At 41.9% G+C, this 24,062-nt stretch overlaps 1 protein-coding gene across 13 annotated transcripts in view; it reads right to left on the reverse strand.

The window, feature by feature from the left end:
- ANKRD26 (ankyrin repeat domain 26) overlaps positions 1–24,062 on the reverse strand; it is a 96,929-nt gene that overhangs the window by 11,314 nt on the left and 61,553 nt on the right. For 7 of the 13 annotated variants that reach the window (XM_084810830.1, XM_084810829.1, XM_084810826.1 and 4 more), the window contains 8 exons: positions 19,860–19,953; positions 19,419–19,496; positions 12,527–12,661; positions 9,802–9,914; positions 8,940–9,081; positions 6,425–6,715; positions 5,984–6,219; positions 4,802–5,048 (listed from right to left, as the gene is read on the reverse strand). In XM_084810830.1, coding sequence (XP_084666956.1) covers positions 4,802–5,048; positions 5,984–6,219; positions 6,425–6,715; positions 8,940–9,081; positions 9,802–9,914; positions 12,527–12,661; positions 19,419–19,496; positions 19,860–19,953 — 1,336 coding nt within the window. The other 6 variants (XR_014784441.1, XR_014784440.1, XR_014784439.1 and 3 more) reach the window with 5 other exon arrangements.

The raw sequence follows: 24,062 nt of genomic DNA on the forward strand, positions 1-24,062 counted from the left end.
AGCATCAGGGTCTTTTCCCGTGAGTTTTCTCTTCGCATTAGGTGGGCAAAATATTTCAGCTTCAGCTTCAGTATCCTTCCAATGAGCACTCAGGGTTGATTTCCTTTAGTATGGACTGATTTGACTTCCTTGCAGTCCAGGGGATTTGTAAGAGTCTTCTCCAGCACCACAGTTCGAAAGCATCAATTCTTCGGCGCTCAGGCTTCCTTATAGTCCAGCTCTCACAGCCATACGTTGCTACTGGGAAAACCATAGCTCTGATTATACGAACCTTTGTTGGCAAGGTGATGTCTCTGCTTCTTACTATGCTGTCTAGGTTTGCCATAGCTTTCCTCCCAAGGAGCAAGCGTCTTTTAATTTCATGGCTGCAGTCACCGTCTGCGGTGATCTTGGAGCCCAAGAAAATAAAATCTGTCACTGCTTCCATTTCTTCCCCTTCTATATGCCAGGGAGTGATGGGGCCAGATGCCATGATCTTAGTTTTTTTAATGTTGAGTTTCAAACCAGCTTTTGCACTCTCCACTTTCACCCTCAACAAGAGGCTCTTTAGATCCTCTTCGCTTTCTGCCATTAGGGTGGTATCGTCTGCGTACCTGAAGTTGTTGATAATTCTCCCGGCAATCTTAATTCCAACCTGTGATTCATCCAACCCGGCGTTTCTCATGATGTACTCTGCATATAATAAATAAGCAGAGCTACAATATGCGGCCTTGTCATGCTCCTTTCCCAATTTTGAACCAATCGGTTGTTCCATGTCCGGTTCTTACTGTTGCTTCTTGACCCTCGTACAGGTTTCTCAGGAGACAGGTAAGGTGGTCTGGTACCCCCATCTGTTTAAGGATTTGCCACAGTTTGTTGTGATCCACACAATCAAAGGCTTTAGCGTAGTCAATGAAGCAGAAATTAGACGTTTTCTGGAATTCCCTTGCTTTCTCCATGATCCAGTGAATGTTGGCGATTTGATCTCTAGTTCCTCGGCCTCTTCGAAACCCAGCTTGTACTTCCGGTAGTTCTCGGTTCACATACTGCTGAAGCCTAGCTTGTAGGATTTTGAGCATCACCTTGCTGGCACGTGAAATGAGCGCAATTGTACGGTAGTTTGAACACTCTTTGGCGTTGCCCTTTTTTGGAACTGACCTTTTCCATTCTTGTGGCCACTGTTGACTGTTCCAAATTTGTTGGCTTATTGAGTGCAGCACTTTAACAGCATCATCTTTTAGGATTTTAAATAGCTCAGCCGGAAGACTGTCATCTCCACTAGCTTTGTTGTTACTAATGCTTCCTAAGGCCCATTTGACTTCACTCTCGAGGATGTCCGGCTCAAGTTCAGTGACCGCACTATCATGGCTATCAGGGACATTCAGATCTTTCCTGTATAATTCTTCTGTGTATTCTTTCCACCTCTTCTTAATCTCATCTGCTTCTGTTAGGTCCCTGCCTTCTTTGTCCTTTATCATGCCCGTCTTGGCACAAAACGTTCTCTTGAGATCCCCGATTTCCTTGAAAAGATCTCTAGTCTTTTCCATTCTCTTGTTTTCCTCGATTTCTTTGGATTGTTCATTTAAGAAGGCCTTCTTGTCTCTCCTTGCTATTCTCTGGAACTCTGCATTCAGTTGGGTATATCTTCCCCTTTCTCCCTTGCTTTTCACTTCCCTTCTTTCCTCAGCTACTTGTAAAGACTCCTCAGACAGCCACTTGGCTTTCTTGCATTTCTTTTTCTTTGGGATGGATTTCGTTGCGGCCTCCTGAACAATGTTACGGACCACCGTCCATAGTTCCTCAGGCACTCTGTCTATCAGGTCTAATCCCTGAAATCTATTCCTCACCTCCACTGTATATTCATAAGAGATATGATTTAGGTCATACCCGAATGGTTTAGTGGTTTCCCCTACATTCTTCAATTTAAGCCAAAATTTTGCGATAAGAAGCTCATGATCTGAGCCACAGTCAGCTCCAGGTCTTGTTTTGACTGACTGTATAGAGCTTCTCCATCTTTGGCTGCATAGTACATAATCAATCTGATTTCGATATTGACCATCTGGTGATGTCCATGTGTAGAGTCGTCTCTTGTGCAGTTGGAAAAGAGTGTTCGCTATGATCCACGTGTTCTCTTGGCAAAACTCGATTGGCCTTCGTCCTGCTTCATTTTGTACACCAAGGCCATGCTTGCCTGTTATCCCAGTTATTTCTTGACTTCCTATTTTAGCATTCCAATCCCCTATGATGGAGATCTTCTTTGGTGTTAGTTCTAGAAGGTGTTGTAGGTCTTCACAGAACCGATCAACCTCAGCTTCTTCGGCATCAGTGGTTGGGGCATAGACTTGAATTACTGTGATGTTGAATGGTTTGCCTTGGATTTGTACTGAGATCATTTTATCGTTTTTGAGATTGTACCCCACTACTGTTTTTCCCACCCTTTTGTTGACTATGAGTGCTACTCCATTTCTTCTAAGGGATTCTTGCCCACAGTAGTAGATATGATGGTCACCTGAATTAAATTCACCCATGCTTGTCCATTTGAGTTCGCTGATTCCCAAGACGTTGATGTTCAATATTGCCATCTCATGTTTGACCACCTCCAGCTTACCTCGATTCATTGATCTTACATTCCAGGATCCTAAACAATATTGTTCTTTACAGCATCGGACTTTCTTTTCACCACCAGACACATCCACAGCTGAGTGTCCTTTTGGCTTTGGCCCAGCTGCTTCACTCTTTCTGGCGCTACTTGGAAATTCCCTCTGCTCTTCCCCAGTAGTATATTAGACACCTTCCGACTTGAGGGGCTCATCTTCCGGCATCCTATCTTTTAGCCTTGTGATACGTTCCATAGGGTTTTCTTGGCAGGAATACTGGAGTGGGTTGCCATTTCCTTCTCCAGTGGACCACATTTTGTCAGAACTCTGTCTTGACCTGTCTGTCTTGGGTGGCCCTGGACGGCATAGCTTATGGCTTCAATGAATTACACGAGCCCCTTCGCCACAACAAGGCAGTGATCCATGAAGGGGACATAGCACAATACCACATAGTAAATTAGGTGTAGATGGAATCCAGCCAGATTACGATGGCCTCCAAGGGGCGGTGTGTGTGTGTGTGTGTGTGTGCGCGCGTGTGTAAGAGCAAAAGACAAAAACAAACTGAGACGGGGGGGGGGGAGACTTAAAGAATGGAGACATTACTTCACAATAAATACATTTTCTTAAATCTTAATAAGTTCTTAAGAACACATTCCCTCAGGAAAAACAAAATTTGGGAAGCTGGAAGTGCACCTCCGTCTGGGACCAAAGATCAGCCAAATATCCTAGTCCCTAAGAGAAGGTGTAACCCTCAGTTCTAGATGGTCCATACAGGGAAGTGTGGTCTATGTGATTCATAAATGTCATGAGTTTCTTATACTATGGAATGGATTTCATTCTAGCTTTATAGAGGGTATCACAACACTTTCATTTCCTTTTTATGACTACATTATGTTTGATGATCTTCTTGAGCTTAAATTATATTCGGTGGTTAAAAGGTTATTTCCAAAGGCATAAGATTAGCAAGAATTTTAGAAAGTGGGATCTGGCACTTGCTCTTCCCCAATTAACTATACTGTGGCATAAGATAGTGAATAAAACAGGACTCTATAACCAGTCCCACAATTACCAAATATAAACAAATCATTTCTAAGTCATAGTATAAAAATACACCTTTTTATACTTAGATGTTCCTAGCTTTTTCATGTTTACTTTTTTTCACATAGTGATTGTTTCTTTTCCGAGTCTTGGATTAAACAGAGAAGAGCAAACTATTGCTGGATGGAAGGAGAAAGCAAGCAAGGCTAAAGGAACTAGCAAAAGTGGAAAACAATGCCTTTTGAACCCCCCCAAACAGGGCATTATATTGAAACAAGACTATAAGGCTACCAGCCTGGCCACTTAAGGCAGGAATTGCTTCATTTGCCTTTTTTTTTAGGTTTTCCAAACCCAACAATTGACTCTGAATTGTTCAATAACCAAATGTATGTAAAGAAAAAAATCTAGTTTTAAATACTAATGGTACAAATGCACACCATAGTAAAGTATTTCTAAGTGATGCAGGCTACTTATCTTGCGATTTTACTGTCACTTGAGTTGCATATGCCCTGTTTTGAGGTTTTCAAAAGACCTTATTTTCTGCTTTTAATCTATTGTTTTGTTTTCCTTCTAGTTTGTTTCTCTTCCTTTAACACACCCCTCAAGCAGTACCTAATACTAGACCCTTCAGAGGTTTGCAAAGACTCAAGCCCCAACTGCTCTAGGGGCGCTTTCAGAGGCTCAGCAAGGACTCAAACACAATTCTTCCATACCCAATATCTGCTTCCAGACATAAGAGGAGATTTACTATGCTCAAATTATCTAAACAGCAAACTAGTTCCTGTTGAAACAAACTACTACTACTACTACACCTCTGACCATTCCAGTGCCAGCTGTAGACTGGTTCCAAAACATTAGGAACACAGTATTCTAATATGATGAGCCAGCTATTCAGCAGTGGGTTGTATTCACATTAACATAAGCAAACAACATTAGGCAGTAGCAAGCCAAATGCTGTAACAACAACAGTGGAAGTTAGGATGCTATTACTTATCTTTGAAGAAAAAAGGTCGTATTATTGTCTATTACTAATTTTATTTCCTCTCTTAAAGCGAAAATACAGGAGCTAAAGTACATTAAGGACTTCCAATTTGTTTGTTAAACTGTAATAACTGTTCACGTGAACATGATCTAAGTTTACAGCATTACAGAAAGGACAGATCAGAATGATATTCATGATTACTAACCTTTGCCAGGTAAGCCTCCACTCTGTTTTTTGAGGCTAATGGATTTCCAGTTGGGTTCATGAATCCTCCTCCAAGGCTAAGGGGTCTATTTAATGCTAAATTGCTGCCAATATTTCCAAGCTGAACTGTTTCCAAGACAGGACCTGAAGAAAGGCTTCCACTTATAAAGCTGTTGGCAAGTAAAGACTTGCTCTTGTGGCGCTCATGGAAGAGCCTGGTGTTGGCTTCTGCTAATTTCTCATTAGCTCTGTAAAAAAATTAGCAGCAAATGAGCAATTAACCAGTAGATCATCTTAAAAGAATGGATACATTTAAATTTATAACAAGGAGAACACACAACAAAACATTGTGTTGTAGTTCTAGCCCCTAACAAGATTGTTCCTGTTTAGGGCTCTAGCCAAGCTAGAGGTGCCTTGTAGTCTCCTCCCCTTGTAGTCCTATTCCAGGTTCATGGGACAAGGTCATGAAAAAGGGAGACCTGTTTTCTTCCCCACACTCCTGAAAATTTCCCCCACTGTGCTATAGAAGGCCAAGGGCTCAGATTAGGGGCTGGCTGTTGGCCTCAAACCTGATTCCTTTATTGTGATGCAGGCGAGGCTTCTGGAGAGTGGGAAAAGAAAAAGGCTTCCTTTTTTCTCATCTGAAATCTCCCATATAGCACAGGGAGGAGCATTTTTAATCCTGATGGCAAGTACCCACCCTGTCCCCTAGAGGCTAACAGTCTCGATCAGGCTGATTTCCTTTCTTCCCATTTTCCTCCCCTCCTTGCTAATGTTCAACTTCCCTGGACAATTCATGGCTTTTGAAGGACACTCAGCATGCCAAGTTCTCAGACCGATTTTTGTTTTTATTTTCCTTTTAATTTACAAGGAAATATGTTTCTTCTGTATGCCTGGGCAAGCCCCCAAGTATGTAGAAATCACTAACTTGTATATAGGAGGCCCTGTTTTGCCTCCTAGCTGATATGCACAGGACTACTGGAGGCTGTGGAGTTCTAGGGCTGGATGAGTTTCATACTCATCTAAACTCGAACGTGAGCGGTTCTGTGATACATTTACCTCTCCCTCCCTGTAGTGTTTTCTTTTCATGCTGGTCATTACCTGATCTAAAAGTGATGCATGTGTAAGAACTGAAGGAAAAGGCCACAGAAAGCAGTATTTTCAGAAGACCCCTTTGACTTACCGATCCAATTTGCTTCCCAAAGACTTTCTCATTTTTAGTTCTTCTGAATACAGTCCCTTATATCTTTCCAATTCTGTATGTGTGGACTCTTTTTGTAAGATGTTGTTTTGCTGACTGCTTTTCAGTTTGGCCAGCTCAGATTCCAGGTCTCTAATTCTGTTCTCTAACTGATTTCTCAGGGAAGCATTACTAGTAGCTCTTATTTGTTCCAAGGTTTCTTGTGAAGCCGCCTGTGTCTAGAACACAAAGGTCATATATTACTTTAGAAAAAGACGAGTATTCTCCTTCTCATCCCAAATGTTCAAGAAATATTAAAGTAGGGCAGCAAGGATTAATCCAAGTGTTTATTATTGACCATATCACCTTGGCTTAATTTTCTGATGAATAAACGCAGCAAGTTATCTTGACTATGGAGCGTCAACAAATTATGAATATGTTTACCTGTAAAAACAAATTGACTTCTTCTAGTTTTTGTCTTATTTCTTGTCTAGCTCGCTCTTCAATGTCTCTCTTGTATTGTTCCACTTGGTTGAGGTCTATCACATTACCCTGTACATGGCGTTTGAGGTTTGCAATCTCTTCTTCCAGCTGCAGTTTGCTTTTCTCCAGTTTTTCATGATTTTTGTGTAGTATCTTCATAGAAGATAACTGTTCACGTAGATCACGATTTGTAGATTCCAACTGAGTACATCTTGCTGACTCAACTTCCAAATGGTGGGAAAGTTCATCAACCTGAACAACAAGAAGTACTGAACTCAAAACAGGGAACTAACACCTGTTCAGAATAAACTAATGCCATAAAATGTTACATATCTACACAAATATATTATTGACTAGGCCACTTGTACCATTTAGCTGTATCTGTATGTGACGGATTTAGGGGGTTGGGCTGAGGCTATAGAATATATGTTTTAACTAGGACTGGAACATTTAATTATTTAATCACCTAGATAAATTGATTAAAACATTTAAACAAATATACTTATCAACACTTCAGAAAGCAAGTACCATCATAGAAGAGGCACTCACTCCTGCAAGAGAGAAGGGGGAATGCCTCTTCTATTAGAATACCTGCTGCAACAGGTGCATGCATTACCTAAAAACAAAGAAAAAGTGCTTTTTTCTATAGAGCTGATGTTTTTTTCTCATCATAGGCAAGTTTATACAGATTTAATTATCAATTAAATTCAAACTTATAAAATTAATCAACCAAGATTTCTTTGATCAGGAAGCCCTAATTTTAACTGACAGTGGGTTGGATACAAAATGTACCACTCACAGAAAGGTCATCAATCCAGCAGAAACTTCTAGAAATCAAAGTGTGTGTGTGTGTGGGGGGGGGGGGTGATTTTAGTCCATTTCCTCTTCTCTCTGCCACCTTTCAGTTCTTCCCCAACCCTACAGAATCGGTTGGGGTGGGGGAGAGCATAAGGGGAATTGGTGGAAATCGCCTCTCCACTCTTCTTTTTACAGAAATCTCAGCTGGACCCCAGCATCTCCTGTCAATCCAATCTGTTATGAACTGGTTTTGAATTTGCTTTAAAACGTATTAAAATGTTAATAGAAAAAGGATAAATACTTGAAATATTTTAGAATGGTAACATTTTAAATCTAATTAATAGCGAGTGGAAAACGTATTTATCTTTTCTGTGTCACTGAATAGATTAAATTAATAGGTTATTGGTTTTGCAAAAAAAAAAAAAAGTAAATGCAGTACTTGATTATATTTCAGACACTGCTCACACACAACGTGTTTCTGTGAATGTCAGTAATTGAGTCTCCACTTTTTTATAGTTTTGTTGGTCAACTCTTGATAATCACCAAGTTCTGATATTATCAGTAATTTCTCTCTCTGTGAAACATACATCAAACTTCTCACAAAACATCACTTCATAAATTCTGAATGAGCAATAGTTATAGGAAATTGTAAAGAAATCATATTGTGAAAGTAGTCATGAAGATCAAGAGAAATACAGTAAACAACCCATCCCTTTCAAAATACTAAATTATCAAAGAGCACCTTTTTGAGGGGGGTCAGACAGAGAAACTGGTTTGCCTTTGGATTGAGCTTTCTAGGCTGACTCTACTGATGGCTGCAAGTTGCATTAGCACTGGCGCAGAGAGAGAGAGAGAGAGAGAGAGAGAGAGAGAGATCCTGCTCATATACTGAATATTATGCAAAACCTTGGTAACCATCACAAGGAGACGCTCAACAGTTTTTGTCTGAACTGCAGCATTTTTGGATACTATTATTTGTGCCAACATGCGTACACAGCTGGCATGTGCTTGATGCTCCTGAAGGAGATTTTCACAAGCCCTTTGGACCACTTTCTTTTGTTCTATAAAGCTGATAGCACACACTCCTCAGTAATGAAAGTGGATTAGGTTTTACAGAAACATCTTGGTTTGAGGGAAAATTTAGTGTTTCAACAAACTAGGGGGGAAAAATCATTCCGTCACATGCGTGAAGAAAGGAGGTGAGTTAGGGAACATAGGAGCTCAGAATTTGTTCTTAAACTTCCAAACCATGGTTTGGAGGATCATTTCAATGCAGCCAAAATGTATCTCCAGAACACCAAATGAAATTAATTTCTGGAACTCCATAATGTTTTCTGAGTACTCTGTCCCTGTCAGTAGTTACTCACGCTCTTTACTGTCTGCTACTGTTCATGTTTGTCCTTCTCCAGTGACAAAATACCCTTTCCCAGCCTACCTATATTTCTTCATATAAAATACATGGATAACAGCCTAATGGACAGCAGCCCTTAGACCTTGAAAGCAGAGTTACTGATGACTGCTGTGGACTAGTGATTCACAAAAATATGTCAGCAAGTAAGTTACAAGCTGTTAACTTTTCTTTATTAAAAGGACTGCTTTAGAATATTCAAGAAACAGTATAACCTTTACATTTATACAACAAAATAATACGTTTATTAAAGCAAAAGTTAGAACATACCTTTGTTCTTAGCTTTCCAACTTCGATGTCAATTTCTGAGTATCTATTCCTTATTTCTCCATGAAAGCTTGTTTGAGATGAACTCTCTCCACTCTCATATTCTTTTAGTTTCTTTTTAGTTGTTTTTAGAAGTTTTTTAATTCTATAGGGTATGTATTACAGAAATCAAATTAAACACTGAAGAGAAAAATTGGATTAAGGCAAGGCTTTACTTCAATTGTTTAAAATCTCTATGAAGAATCTTTTTTACTCCACCCAGAAAGATATTGGCTGAACATACAAGAGAATGCAAAGTAGAGTGTCTTATTCCTTTCACAGCTTGTTTACTAAACTATGAATAACCAATTTCAAAATTATCACAAATACAAATGGATTTGGTTTTTTCACAATAAAGGTAAATGTACTAATTCACTAGTAAAGCGCACACTAGTTTGATGGGCTACATTGATGAAGTAGCAACTTGGCCTGCCCTTTGTCAAGGACAGTAGCAATGTGACAAATGACAGAATAATTGCCTCTGCTCCTCCAGGTTCCCATAATCTGTGGTACTGCCTCCTTTACTTTTACTCACCCTGCAGCAGCAATGCCACCACTGATAGGGAACCTGGAGTCAATGCTTATCCAAAGGTACAATGCCCATTTCATCCTTTGACTACACAGAGCCTTTGGGTTGCATACACCCACTATGGATGAAGGGGTTGCAGTGCACTGAAAGCCAGGAGAGACAAACAACAGAAGCCAGGAAACTGGCTTTTATATGCAAGATTACTTCTAACATGGTAGTGTTAAATATATTTTAAGCAGGCATTCTATAAACCAAGACACATTTTTATTATTTTCTGAACAATGAAAACCTCCTTACCCATTACATTCTTTTTGTAATTCACAGTTTCTCTTCATTTCTTGATCTAGTCTTATTTCCACTGATCGCTTTAACTCAATTAACTTCTTCACTTTTTTCCTTTCATTCTCAAGCTTGTAAAATAATAAGTACATAATTTTTATACAAAAATGCACACTTGTCATTCATATTTAAAAAACGTATCAAGTTGGGTGCACAGGTGACCTAAACATGGAAAGGATGTTTTACAACTTGCACTTGAGCATTATGTGAGAAAAGGGAAACAAAATCCAAGGATGTCCTACTTGTGGAAATTCATATTTTTCCCAGGGTTTTACAAATTACAAGGCCTACCACAAATGCAAAGTGTCATATTTAAATCCATGGGAATTTTAAATGAGTACCCTGATTAAATGGATACTCTGTAGCTACACTTTTCTAAGAAGGCTGTACTGTTCTTGAAATTGCCTGGAAAGGGTTGTTTCAGTATATAAAAGTTAGGTCTGATACACCAAAGAAAGGACATAACAGAAAATGTTAAAGTTTAGTCTGAGTAATAAAAACTCATATCCAATTTCTGTAAAACTGCTTGAGAAATTATCATGGGTAATCCATCCAAAGAAACCATTTTAGACAGGATATTTTAATATCATTAACAAGGATATAAATGCAAAGCCACCCCCACCATTCAAGTTTAAAAAATGAGATAATTACAATTGGGAGTTTGCAGTGTAGAGGTCAAGAATGAGTTGTGGCCTTGGAAGCTTCCAGTTCATCTATCATCTCATTAGATAAACCTTAGTCAAGTCATTATCTATAACCTCAGCCTCACAGCTGCAATATGACAACAATAATATTGTCCTTACAGTACCTAATATAAAGCGTAATTTGTTGTCATAATGTGCAAATAGGGCTTTGAGCACTCAACAGTGCTAAATAAATGCTAGGATATGTTGAACATAAAATGAACTTAGAAGGTATGTGGGACTGTAGTGATTCAGAAGTCCAAAGAGCCTGCAACATGTGAAGGGCTAAAATGAGGATGGGACATGTGCAAGCACCCCAGTGTGGCGTAGTGGTGAGAGTGTTGGAGTGGAAGATCTGGGTTCTAGTCCCCACTTGGCCATGGAAGCTCACTGGGTGACTTTGGGCCAGTCACAGACTCTCAGCCCAACCTACCTCACAGGGTTGTTGTTGTGAGGCTAAAATGGAGAGGAATAGGATTATGTACGCCACCTTGGATTCCTTAAGGAGGATAAAAGGCAGGATAGAAATGTAATGAATGAATGAATGAGTGAATGGACTCCCTGCTGCCCCAAATCACCCCAGGCTACATCACAGAACTTTGCAGGTTCTGAAAAGGGGCTGAATGTGCTTACAAAACTCCTGCAATTTTTCTTTGCCTGAATAAGTCAGAGATAAAGGTGTGAAGCAAACTCTCATCAGCTTCTCTCATTTGTTGCAGAAGCTGCAGCTGCCATAAGGTAAAATCGCCTGGAAACAGCTTTTGTACGATGTTTATCTGCAGCATACGCAGGACTATTTATTTATTTAGGCCATTTATATCCTGCCCTTGTGTTCCAAAAGCACCATTCAGGACTTCTTAAGAACACAAAAAGAGTCGTCCTGGATCAGATCAAAGGCCTCTCTAATCCAGCATTCTGTACACACAATGGCCAACCAGATGCCTATTGTCTTGCACCATTTAAAATGACAATTTTTTAAAAGCAACAATATAAAAAAATCAGCCAATGACACAGAGTCAGCAGTTAAAACCAAAACATAAAAATGTTATCTGCCACATACAACAAAAGCCTGTTGGAATACAACGTCTTCAACATCCAGCTAAAATCAGCGAGTGACAGTTATTTCAGGGGGTAGGACGTTCTATAATCCAGATGCAGCCAAGGCATCTCTTGTCCCTCTCAGAAGTGCTTTCACCCTAGATGGGGCACTTAGAATGACCTCTCACTGCGGGGGGGGGGGGGGGGGGAGTGTGCAGCCCACCAAAATGCTAGCTCTAAAAAGTTCCTGGATTATATCTGTGCAGGTAAAGAACTCATATGTTTGACTGTGAAGAGACCAAAAAGAAGAATCTGCTTTGTAGTGGATGGGATGGAGAGTACCTCAGTGGTGGAAACAGGACGGGAACAAGTAGTGCAAACAGGATGTGCACCTACAAATAACTGCACAATTCTGTTATAGGTGCCAGCTGGGGGAAAAATAATATGTTGTATCTTCATAGAATCTTTAAAGGGAAAGCAGCAAGGAAAACCTGCCATGCAACCATGGTCATAATTTTTCTTTACGTTGGTTTGTGCTCCTTTGAAATTACATCAAGGTAAAATTAAAAAAGCAACCCCAAAATACATATTTCCCTCTTTGGATTTTCTTTTCTTTTTAAAAAAGTTCTGTAATACTATAACAGTTGGAGTTTTAAATCCATGTTTTCCAAGGTCTTCAATTAAAAGGTTTGGTCCCCAACTAAGATTTTTCAATACCTGTGTGCATTAGGAGACAGGTTACTGTTGTTGTTTTTACGCTAGTAATTTTTATGAATTTATCTCAAGGTTGACAGAACACAAGCTTTGATTTGTCTAGAGTAGATCAGTCATGTCAAGGGTTAGGACTTATTTGTGATGGGAAGTGTAAAATGCTTATTCTGAGTGGGAAAAAACTTATTTTGACCCTAGCAACAGATAACAGATAGACACTGATTACTCATCTGCGTTTACATTGGACCTACCTGGGTTGTTAGCTCTGACTTTTCCCTATCAAGCTCAGAAAGGCGAACTCCAAGTTTTGACCTTGACTTTAGTTCTTCTTCCCACATATTGTGAGTATCTTGTGCAGTTACTGAGAGCATGGTTTGCTTCTGGACCTATGGAGCAATCAAGAAGCCTTCTGATGAAAAATTATATTACAAATGGAACATTTGAAATAGCTGGGCTAGTATTTATATATAAATAATTGAGTCTGTGACATCTGAATAGAGCCTATCACCATAGTTTGGTGATTAGCAAGGCCCCTGGAGGCTCTCTCATTTGCTCTCATTTTAAAGACCATCTTGTGAGACACTCCACTGTACAGTGCACAGGTAAATATTATGGCTGGATTCAGATGATCAGTGGGGGAAACAACACAGTATGGGTTGATTTCCCCACCCCTGCGCATGCTGGTCGCATGACCGGCATTTCCCTAATTACCTATGCTATGTCTTGGGTTGCCTTGTCGTCCAAACGCAGCATGGCGGGGGTGGCTTCTTATCCACCCTACAACCCATGGCTTGCAGTAGAGGTTGTGAGGTGGGCGAGAAGCCACCACTGCCATGCCATGTGCTGGGTTCGGATGACACGGCAACCTGTGGCACGGGTAATTAGGAAAATGACAGTCATGCAACTGGCATGCGCAAAGGTGGGGGAAACAACCCATACTGCATTGTTTCTCCCATTGATTGTCTAAACACAGCCACTGTGACAAAGACATACCAGTAGCTAAGTGAGAAGACACAGAAACAGTAACATTATGAAATAAAATATAAAGCTTATCCCAGGTTTACTTCCAGTCTTATGAACCAAATTCTGCTTCGCTTTTGGAATAAACATTTATAGACTTGGCTTTCAATTTATGAGTTGTAAGCTATCATTCATTGGTGATTTTTTTCTAGCATATTTGTTGTTGTTCAGTCGTTCAGTCGTGTCTGACTCTTCGTGACCCCATGGACCATAGCACGCCAGGCCTTCCTGTCCTGCGCTCTCTCCCGGAGCATGCTCAAGTCCATATTCATTGCATCAGTGATGCTATCTAGCCATCTCATCCTCTGCCTTCCCCTTCTCCTTTTGCCTTCAGTCTTTCCCAGCATCAGGGTCTTTTCCAGAGAGTTTTCTCTTCGCATTAGGTGGCCAAAATATTTGAGCTTCAGCTTCAGTATCTGTCCTTCCACTGAGCACTCAAGGTTGATTTCCTTTAGTATGGACTGATTTGACCTCCTTGCAGTCCAGGGGACTCGTAAGAGTATTCTCCAGCACCACAGTTCGAAAGCATCAATTCTTCGGCGCTCAGCCTTCCTTATAGTCCAGCTCTCACAGCCATACGTTACTACTGGGAAAAACATAGCTTTGATTAGACGGACCTTTGTCGGCAAGGTGATGTCTCTGCTTCTTACTATGCTGTCTAGGTTTGCCATAGCTTTCCTCCCAAGGAGCAAGCGTCTTTTAATTTCATGGCTGCAGTCACCATCTGCGGTGATCTTGGAGCCCAAGAAAGTAAAATCTGTCACTGCTTCCATTTCTTCCCCTTCTATATGCCAGGAAGTGATGAGGCCAGATGCCATGATCTTAGTTTTTTTAATGTTGAGTTTCAAACCAGCTTTTGCACTCTCTCACCCTCAACAAGAGGCTCTTTAGATCCTCTTTGCTTTCTGCCATTAGGGTGGTATCATCTGCATATCTGAGGTTGTTGATAATTCTCCCAGCAATCTTAATTCCGACCTGTGATTCATCCAACCTGGCATTTCTCATGATGTACTCTGCATATAAGTTAAATAAGCAGGGCGACAATATGCAGCCTTGTCGTACTCCTTTCCCAATTTTGAACCAATCGGTTGTTCCATGTCTGGTTCTTACTGTTGCTTCTTGACCCTCGTACAGGTTTCTCAGGAGACAGGTAAGGTGGTCTGGTACCCCCATCTCTTTCAGAATTTGCCACAGTTTGTTGTGATCCACACAAAGGCTTTAGTGTAGTCAATGAAGCAGAAATAGATGTTTGTCTGGAATTCTCTTGCTTTCTCCATGATCCAGCGAAAGTTGGCCATTTGATCTCTAGTTCCTCGGCCTCTTCGAAACCCAGCTTGTACTTCCGGTAGTTCTCGGTTCGCATACTGCTGAAGCCTAGCTTGTAGGATTTTGAGCATCACCTTGCTGGCATGGGAAATGAGCGCAATTGTACGGTAGTTTGAACACTCTTTGGCATTGCCCTTTTTTGAAATTGGAATGTAAACTGACCTTTTCCAGTCTTGTGGCCATTGTTGAGTGTTCCAAATTTGTTGGCATATTGACTGCAGCACTTTAACAGCATCATCTTTTAGGATTTTAAAAAGCTCAGCTGGAAGACTGTCATCTCCGCTAGCTTTGTTGTTACTAATGCTTCCTAAGGCCCACTTGACTTCACTCTCGAGGATGTCCGGCTCAAGTTCAGTGACCGCACTATCATGGCTATCAGGGACATTCAGATCTTTCCTGTATAGTTCTTCTGTGCATTCTTTCCACCTCTTCTTAATCTCATCTGCTTCTGTTAGGTCCCTGTCTTCTTTGTACTTTATCATGCCCGTCTTTGCACAAAATGTTCCCTTGAGATCTCCGATTTTTTTGAAGAGATCTCTAGTCTTTCCCATTCTGTTGTTTTCCTCGATTTCTTTGCATTGTTCATTTAAGAAGGCCTTCTTGTCTCTCCTTGCTATTCTCTGGAACTCTGCATTCAGTTGGGTATATCTTCCCCTTTCTCCCTTGCTTTTCGCTTCCCTTCTTTCCTCAGCTACTTGTAAAGACTCCTCAGACAGCCACTTGGCTTTCTTGCATTTCTTTTTCTTTGGGATAGATTTCGTTGCGGCCTCCTGAACAATGTTACGGACCTCCGTCCATAGTTCCTCAGGCACTCTGTCTATCAGGTCTAATCCCTGAAATCTATTCCTCACCTCCACTGTATATTCATAAGAGATATGATTTAGGTCATACCCGAATGGTTTAGTGGTTTTCCCTACGTTCTTCAATTTAAGCCGAAATTTTGCGATAAGAAGCTCATGATCTGAGCCACAGTCAGCTCCAGGTCTTGTTTTGACTGACTGTATAGAGCTTCTCCATCTTTGGCTGCATAGTACATAATCAATCTGATTTCGATATTGACCATCTGGTGATGTCCATGTGTAGAGTCGTCTCTTGTGCTGTTGGAAAAGAGTGTTTGCTATGATCCGCGTGTTCTCTTGGCAAAACTCGATTAGCCTTCGTCCTGCTTCATTTTGTACACCAAGGCCATGCTTGCCTGTTATCCCAGTTATTTCTTGACTTCCTATTTTAGCATTCCAATATCCTATGATGGACATCTTTTTTGGTGTTAGTTCTAGAAGGTGTTGTAGGTCTTCACAGAACCGATCAACCTCAGCTTCTTCGGCCTCAGTGGTTGGGGCACAGACTTGAATTACTGTGATGTTGAATGGTTTGCCTTGGATTCGTACTGAGATCATTCTATCGTTTTTAAGATTGTACCCCAGTACTGCTTTTCCCACCCTTTTGTTGACTATGAGTGCTACTCCATTTCTTCTAAGGGATTCTTGCCCACAGTAGTAGATATGATGGTCACCTGAATTAAATTAGCCCATGCTTGTCCATTTGAGTTCGCTGATTCCCAAGATGTCGATGTTCAATCTTGCCATCTCATGTTTGACCACCTCCAGCTGACCTTGATTCATTGATCTGACATTCCAGGTTCCTAAACAATATTGTTCTTTACAGCATCGGATTTTCTTTTCACCACCAGACACATCCACAGCTGAGTGTCCTTTCGGCTTTGGCCCAGCCGCTTCACTCTTTGTGGCGCTACTTGGAAATTCCCTCTGCTCTTCCCCAGTAATACCTTCCGACCTGAGGGGCTCATCTTCGGGCGTCATTTCATTTAGCCTTGTGATACATTCCATGCGGTTTTCTTGGCAAGAATACTGGAGTGAGTTGCCATTTCCTTCTCCAGTGGACCACATTTTGTCAGAACTCTCTGCCATGACCTGTCCGTCTTGGGTGGCCCTGCACAGCATAGCTTATGGCTTCACTGAGTTACACAAGCCCCTTCACCACAACAAGGCAGTGATCCAAGAAGGGGTTATCATATTTACACTTCCCCTATTTGAATTCCATTTTAAAATAATTTATTATACCTATTCCCTTTCACTTTTTGTACCTAACAGCTGAGCTTTTACTACAAATATACAGGTGAATAAATGGTTGTTTGTGTTCTTCTGGAGCAGCCTCTTTTGTTTTCCTCAGGAGAAAATATGATTAAGAAAGACAAGAAAAAAATAAATATGATAATATACATTCCTGGGCCTGTTCTCTGTTTAGAAGACAGAAGATTTTTTTGTTCCTTTTAAAGATATTTTAACTCCACAACTAAAATTACTACTAAGGAGAGGGCTATTGGTGATGGCCATCCAATTGTGGGATCCTTTCCTCAAGAAAACTCACCTGATGCCAACGTTGCTTTCTTTTCTGTGCCAGTGTAAGACGTCTCTGTTCTCCCATGTCTTTTAAAACCTGTTTTAACACCTATCACACTTTGGTAGTTTCTGCTCCTGTATTTATTGATGGGTTTTAGCTCTTGATGTGCATAATATATTTATCACGTTGGCTTTTGTATTATCTTATTTCTTAGATTTTGTATGATGCCTAGGGAACTTGCTTTATAGGTGTCTCATAAATACAAATGATAAATACACAAACAGATACATAGAAAGCAACATATCCTCATTTTTGGAGTCTCAGAACAAGGAGAGTAGAAACCTATACCTTGACGATAAGTTGATGATAAGAGCTCAAACGTTGCCTGGTTAAAATCTTTTATCTGACTAAACTATAATACAGGTATGATAACAGCACAGTGCCTTCTGAAAGCTTATGATCTAACGCAGTCTTTCCCAACGTAGTGCCTGCCAGATGTTTTGGACTTTAACTCCCATTGGCTTCAACAGCATGGCCAATGGTTAGGAATGCTGGGAGATGTGATCCAAAACATCTGGAGGGCACTAGGGTGGAGAAGGATGCTCCAACTTGTTGTTCTTTATTATTTAGGTTGTCAAAGGTTTACACTTCAGTTAACTATTAGTAACCAATTTGTATACTGATTTTGTAAATGCATGTCCTACCATTCATAATCCTGTTCAAAATGCCCCTGTGAGGGACAGGAAAACTACCCAAGTTCCCAACTGTGATTCTCCTTTCTCAACTCCATTTTTGTTGCCTATGTTATGTATGAAGTACCTGACGCTGAAGAAAATTCTTCTAGGAAGCTCAAAATATAGCTCCAAGGAAAGTTACATAAAAGTGTTACTGTAACAGACTAGAATAATGAGTACTATCTCCCTCTAGTAAAAGACTAGAATTATGAATGCTAGTTCCCGCTTCTTAAAAACAAACACCTTTCCCTTCACTTGTATTATACAAGCATATTTAAATCACTTTTCTGCTCTTGGCAGTCTTCCTGTCTGAGGAATGCTTAGGATTCTTTGAAGGTGCAGTTTGGGTCAGCTGTCATCTGGCCTGAATCACACTTTCAAAGTTCATCCTTCTCAGGCAAGGCGGCTGCCCAGAGTAGGGAAGCCTCCCTGCCTGAGGACTGACAGTTGTTCCTGTGCTCTCTCCCTGCTCCTTCCCCATCCACTTTGTTCTGTGCAATTTCATGCATGCAAATTGAGGTTTTCCTGTATGTTTTGTTTTGTTTTAGTTTTATGTACTTCTGCAAATCTATGGGTTCCCCTGAGACTGCTGATACCACCCTCTAGTGTGTAGGCAGCCATTTTATCTACATAATGATTGATATTTGCTCCTGAACTTGGGAAATAGAGGGAATGATTTCCAAGGTGCAGTGTGCCAATTTTCCTCATCATAAAATACTCACCCTTCACTTATCCTACAAGTGTATATACTCACAGGCCCTGTCCAGAGGTAACTTAGGGAAGGCTTGTTAGGTTAACCACAGTGCATGGTGGTTACCACTAACCGTGCCGCATGCTCCTGCCACATGTCCATGTAACTTCAACCTTCATCGTGGTTAGCCTATCCACTCCTTAACCAGCCCCTCATCCTGCAAAACCCTGCAGTCCTCCAGTTGGGCCGCCACACATCCCAGTGGCCTCAGCGGAGCAAGCAGCCATTTTGTGGCCACTGCAGGTGGCCATCTTGGGGCTGGCACTGCAGCCGCCATCTCCCCACTGGGTCATTGCAGGGGGCTCTGAGTGCATACTGGGGCTAGGCCTTACTGGTAGTGGGGGCTGGGGGAGGGGTCTGCAGCTTGGGGGGGGCGGTTTGTGGAAGGAATGACACTGCTTGGCCATTGCCTGGGCAGACAGGGATGTTTTCACTTTCTGCAGCGGCCATGGGTGTTTGTGCCTGGGAGCGCAGAGCGCTCAAGGTCGCTGTGCTAATAACAGTGGTGTAGGATCAAAAGCATTTTTGTTCCATGCACGCTTCTCCAGTTTTGTACTGCGGGTGGGGACGGACAGCGAGGAGGCTGGCTCTCAGCTGCTGCGTCATGTGTTGCTAGGCAGATTTCAACCATGGAGATTTCATGTGCTGGCAGGAGCAGCATGGCAGTTTTCGGCTGCTCTTGCTGTGGAGCTATGGTAATGGTCAGTTAACCATGGGGGCCTGACAGACAACATGCTAAGCTACAGTAAGGGCTGCTAGCCCTACTGCAGCGCATGGTTAGTGAGCATGGTTACACCGTAGTTATGTAGCCACCATGGTTAGGAAAAATGCCCCACAGACAACACACCAAGTCATCATAGTTAGCTCAAAATGCTTAGCCATCATGACTTAGTGTTATGTCTGAACAGAGCCACAGACCAGTGACTGGTGTATTAGAAATCTTTACTATACCTGGTGGTTTAGTTGCTCCTCTAAATTGATTTTTGCTGTCTGTAAGCCAGTTATCAATTCCTCAAGACGATTGTGAACCTATACCAAAACATCAATTAAAAAAGTAGTCAGTTATACAAGCTACAGAAGTCTTCACTTTTGGAAATTTCCTAAAGGGCTCTCTTTGGAAATTCATGATTTCAGTAATCTTTAATGAATTTGTTTACAATTTCTGAAGTTGAAGTAAGCCATTCCATCACTCTACAGGGTCAAATAAACCCTTAAAATCAGAAATTGTATTAATCATCCTCCAAGTGTTCTCACAACATTATTCTGCTCCAACATTATTTGGAACAGACCAAATGAAAAACTTAAATGTTAAGACATAGAACAAGAAACAAATAGATGAAATTTTCCTACCCACCGCCCTCTCCTATCACAATAATACAATGGCTGACTTACAGAGGCACTATCCTGCAGGTCTTTCTGAAGTATCTCAATTCTACTAGTTTGTTGGTTGGTTGTTGCTTCCAATCTGGCATTTTCTATTTCAAGTCTTAAAAACACACACATATCAATGTCTCAAAACAGCACTTAATATAAATAAAATTACACTGTATTCATTTTATATATTTCAGAGAATTTCCATGGCATATAATTTCAGTACTATAAACTGAATATAACTGTTTGAAATTAATCCTTCCTTTTTATCGCATGCTTAAAAGTACATTCCCAGTCTAGTGTGAGGAAGCATCTAACAATGGCTTAAGTCTCCCAACTGTCCAGGAAATGCAGAGATCATGTGACAAACATTTGTCTTAGTGCTGGTGAACTTGAGCTTCTCCTCCGCTTTGTTCCTGCCTTTTGCCCAACACAGACCTTTCTGAACTCTGAATCCCTAGCTCTTAAAATTTCTCATGCCCTTAGTTCTCTCTCTATTTTTCCCAGCTCAGCTCTGCTAATTACTTACTCCTTGGTTCACAAAATTAAATCCTCTGTTGCTGTTCCACTTCTCCTGACTCTCAACCCTTCCTTCTCCTTCCCAGCTCCACTATGGCCCTGATGGAAATGAAACTGGCCTTAAAGCTGGCTAACCTACAGAAAGATGAGCTCTTCAGCACATTAGAGTAGTGCGGAGCAAACCAGGCACCAAAGCAACAAAAGAGAATCCCCCTTCCATTGGCAGCTATTCCAGAGGCAAATTTGTCTGGAGACAGCACTTAGCACATACATGCCACCCTTAGCCGACATTAAGGGCCTGCTACTGCAACGCAATTGTACCAAGCCTGTTACTGACAGCCACGGCCACCATTAGAGTTGTGTGGAGCCCATTCATGCTGGCCTCAGATGCTATTTGGGCTCACAGCTCAGCAGTGTGGAGTTGTCCCCAGAGTCTTCCTCAGAGCTCAGTCATGCTGGCACCAGCTGCCATACAGGCTCCTTCAAAAAGGAACAGCTTCACTGTGGGCCACCCAGGGCGTCCCAACAGAGCTCCAGAGATTTGGAGAAAAGGGGAGGTTATGTGGGGTAGGTGGGAGAGAACTAAAAATGGCAGCTCTTTTCTGCTCCAGGTTTTTGTGTGCCAATTCTGAGAAACAGAGGGCAGATCCTTCCTCCAGCTCCCTCCATTCTGACAAGGGCAATGGTATCTTTGCAGTGTCCCCTACCTCCTTCTCTCCAGTGCTGTCCTGACAATCAATTTATTCAGAATGTAGAATCAGCGAGCTTACCAATCAGCTGCTACAACAGCAGCAGCCTGAGCCCAAGTGCACTCGCAAACAGGTCAGAAGGGATCCTCCTTCAGAATCTTCTCCTTCTCCTAAGTAAAACCAGAAACAAACAGGGAAGTCGGCTCATACCCAGAAGGGCTCATCATAAGCAGTCTTCCCTCATTCATTCCTCAGAGGAATTGGCAGATGAATGGCTGGACCCACGCCACCTCTCTAATAAACCTTCTGATAAATTTCATAAGCATAAGACCATATAAGGTCTGGCAGCAGGAAGTGACAATGAATCACTCTATTCCCATATAGTGCCCAATAACTACCTATCTCCCTGCATAGGAACTTTCCAATAAAGAGAATGGTAAATGGTCTGACCACTCTCAAGTTGAAGACTCATCCAATGCCAGACTACTCAATAATGAGGATTTTTTCTCATTGCTTTCCAAGACTATGGCATCTCTAGATATCAAGAAGAGTCATCAGGGGCCCACTCAGCAGGTATCTAAGGAAGCCTCCACCTTTCCAGAATGGTCATCTAGAAGAGCCTCTGTGTTTCCAGAATTTAATCCTATTAACAGGGAATTGTCTTTTCCTTCTATATTTGACAAATTAGCTAAACAAGAGTGGGCAGCTCCTCCTCAAGGGAAAAGGTCCACTAATATTCTCAAAAATGTAATATTCTGTCATCCCAGGCCATGGAGCACTTAAAGGTACCTCTTGTGTATGCCCCTGTGATGGCTCTCCTCTCTACAGCTGTCACTCCTAAAGATGGCGATGCTCCCTTTAAAGATCCAGGAGAAAGGCATTCTGACTCAAGTCTTCAAAAAAGCTCATGAGGCAGAGGTATTAGTCATTAGGGCCTCTGATTCCTCCTCCTCTTTTGCTATGCTTCCCTTCTTTGAATGGAGGGCCTCATGCAGAATAAGGACCCAGACAATACTACCCTCCACAGGATATTCACGTAACTGTCACATTCCTTTGTGGCAGTTGGCACTCTATACTAGTTGTGGCCAGGCCACAGTAATGGCCATGGTTGTTAGGTGCTCCCTGTGGTTGAAGCACTGGAATGTAGATACTCCTTCCAGACAACCTGGCCACAGTTCCCTTTATGGGAGCATCTCTATTTGGAGAGGACGTGTTTAAGGACATACTAGTAGCAACTAGGGATAAGAAAAAGGCCATCACAAGAATACACCCAGACACAATTTTCCTTCCTTTTGGATTAACTACAGTTCCTTCCAAACTTCTTTTAGTTCCTTTCCTCCCAGGGACTATAGAAATGCAAAGCCAACCTGGACTAGATCCAGGATCCACACCAGGAGCCAGTCTGGTGCTTCCTCCAAACAACAGGCTGCCCTCTAGAGGCAGCACTCAGCAATTCTGATGCCTCCAGTCACCTTGTGGAAGGAAAATTTCAGTACTTCCTTCCACCCTGGAAGTCCTCAGCCGTGGACCTCTGGGTACTCGAGACAATCTGGGATGGTTATTACATAGATTTTTTCCAGAAATTCAATGATGGGCTTTTTTTCCATCCCCAGCCTCCAGATCTTGAACCAAAAAGAGAATAATACAAGCTATAAATCACCTGCCTGAGATAAGGGCCACAAAACCTGTCCTGGCCACAGATACATTCCTAGAGGTCTGCTCCACATTTTTCATAGTTCTGAAGAAAGGAGACTGGAAGGTATCCTAAACTTGGGAGTAGGTCAATAAATTTGTGGCATACCACAAGTTTCGGATGGAAACCCTCCACACAATTAGGGAGGCATTTCACAAAGGCAAGTACCTCACCTCCATAGACCTCAGACACATACTTCAAGTTCCCACTGTACCCAAGCAGAGGAGATGGCTGCATTTTATGTACAAGGGTGATCATTATCAGTACAGGGCACGCCCATCTGGGCTATCTTCAGCACCCAGGGTATTTTCAAAATTAATTATTTCCATAATAGCACACCTCTGCCTTCAGGTCATTCATATCATCCATACCTGGACAGCCTTCTACTCACATCCTCTTTCTAGAGAAGATATGCCTGGATCTCAGCAAGACACTATCTTTCTTGAGAAACCACAGCTTCCTGATCAATTCCATGGAGAGTAATCTTTATCCAGGCAAAAAGGTAGTCCATCCAGGCACCCTAATAGATACGGAGAAGGGGTCCAATACTCTTGCCCAGGAAAGAGTCCTGAAACTTCAGCAAGAGGTAATTATCCTCAGGTCAGTAGATCTGATGTCCCTTGCCCATACACTAGGGCTAATGATATCCCCTCCTGCCCTCTTCAGTGGTTGCAACTTCCTTACCAGAACGCAACTGCCCACAGGTTTTGTATCTCACTATCCCTTCTCCCAGAGATCAAAACCTCCTTTGCAGTGGTGAGGGAAATGTCAAAATCTGCTCAGGAGGACACAAATCCCTCACCTTTTCTCTCAGGGGCCGGTCTTCCATCCTGATCCAGGATGGCTCTATCTAGCCGCCTGGCCTCTGAAAGGAACGCATACTTAAGCTGCAACTATCTAGAAGAGGTGGGCCACACCCTGCTTTCCTTTAGGAAACTATCTATGCTGAGAATATACAAAACAACTTGGAAAGATTTCACCAGATGTTGTAGACATGAGCCCCATGACCATAGCAAGTGGGCATAAAGGAATGCCTCCTGTTTCTTCAAACAGGTCTGGACCTGGCTGCAAACCCAGTATGCCATAGAGGTAGGCCTCAGCCCTTTCCTCTGTCGTTTTGAAGGTGGGTCAGTGATCATTGGGGTCCCACCCTCACCTCAAGAGGTTCCACAATGGGCAGTCCTGATAAGTTCGCCCATGGTCCATTGTTTTCAACCTTGGAATGTACCTGTGATACTTAAGTGCCATTTGAACCACTGGAGTCTGTACTGCTCAGAATACCTTTCCAAAAGGTCGCATACTTTGTGACTATCACCTCTGCCA

This window comes from Heloderma suspectum, chromosome 7 (assembly GCF_057233095.1).
Source record: "Heloderma suspectum isolate Gila_16-S chromosome 7, 16-S_ref, whole genome shotgun sequence".
Taxonomy (NCBI): Eukaryota; Metazoa; Chordata; class Lepidosauria; order Squamata; family Helodermatidae; genus Heloderma; species Heloderma suspectum.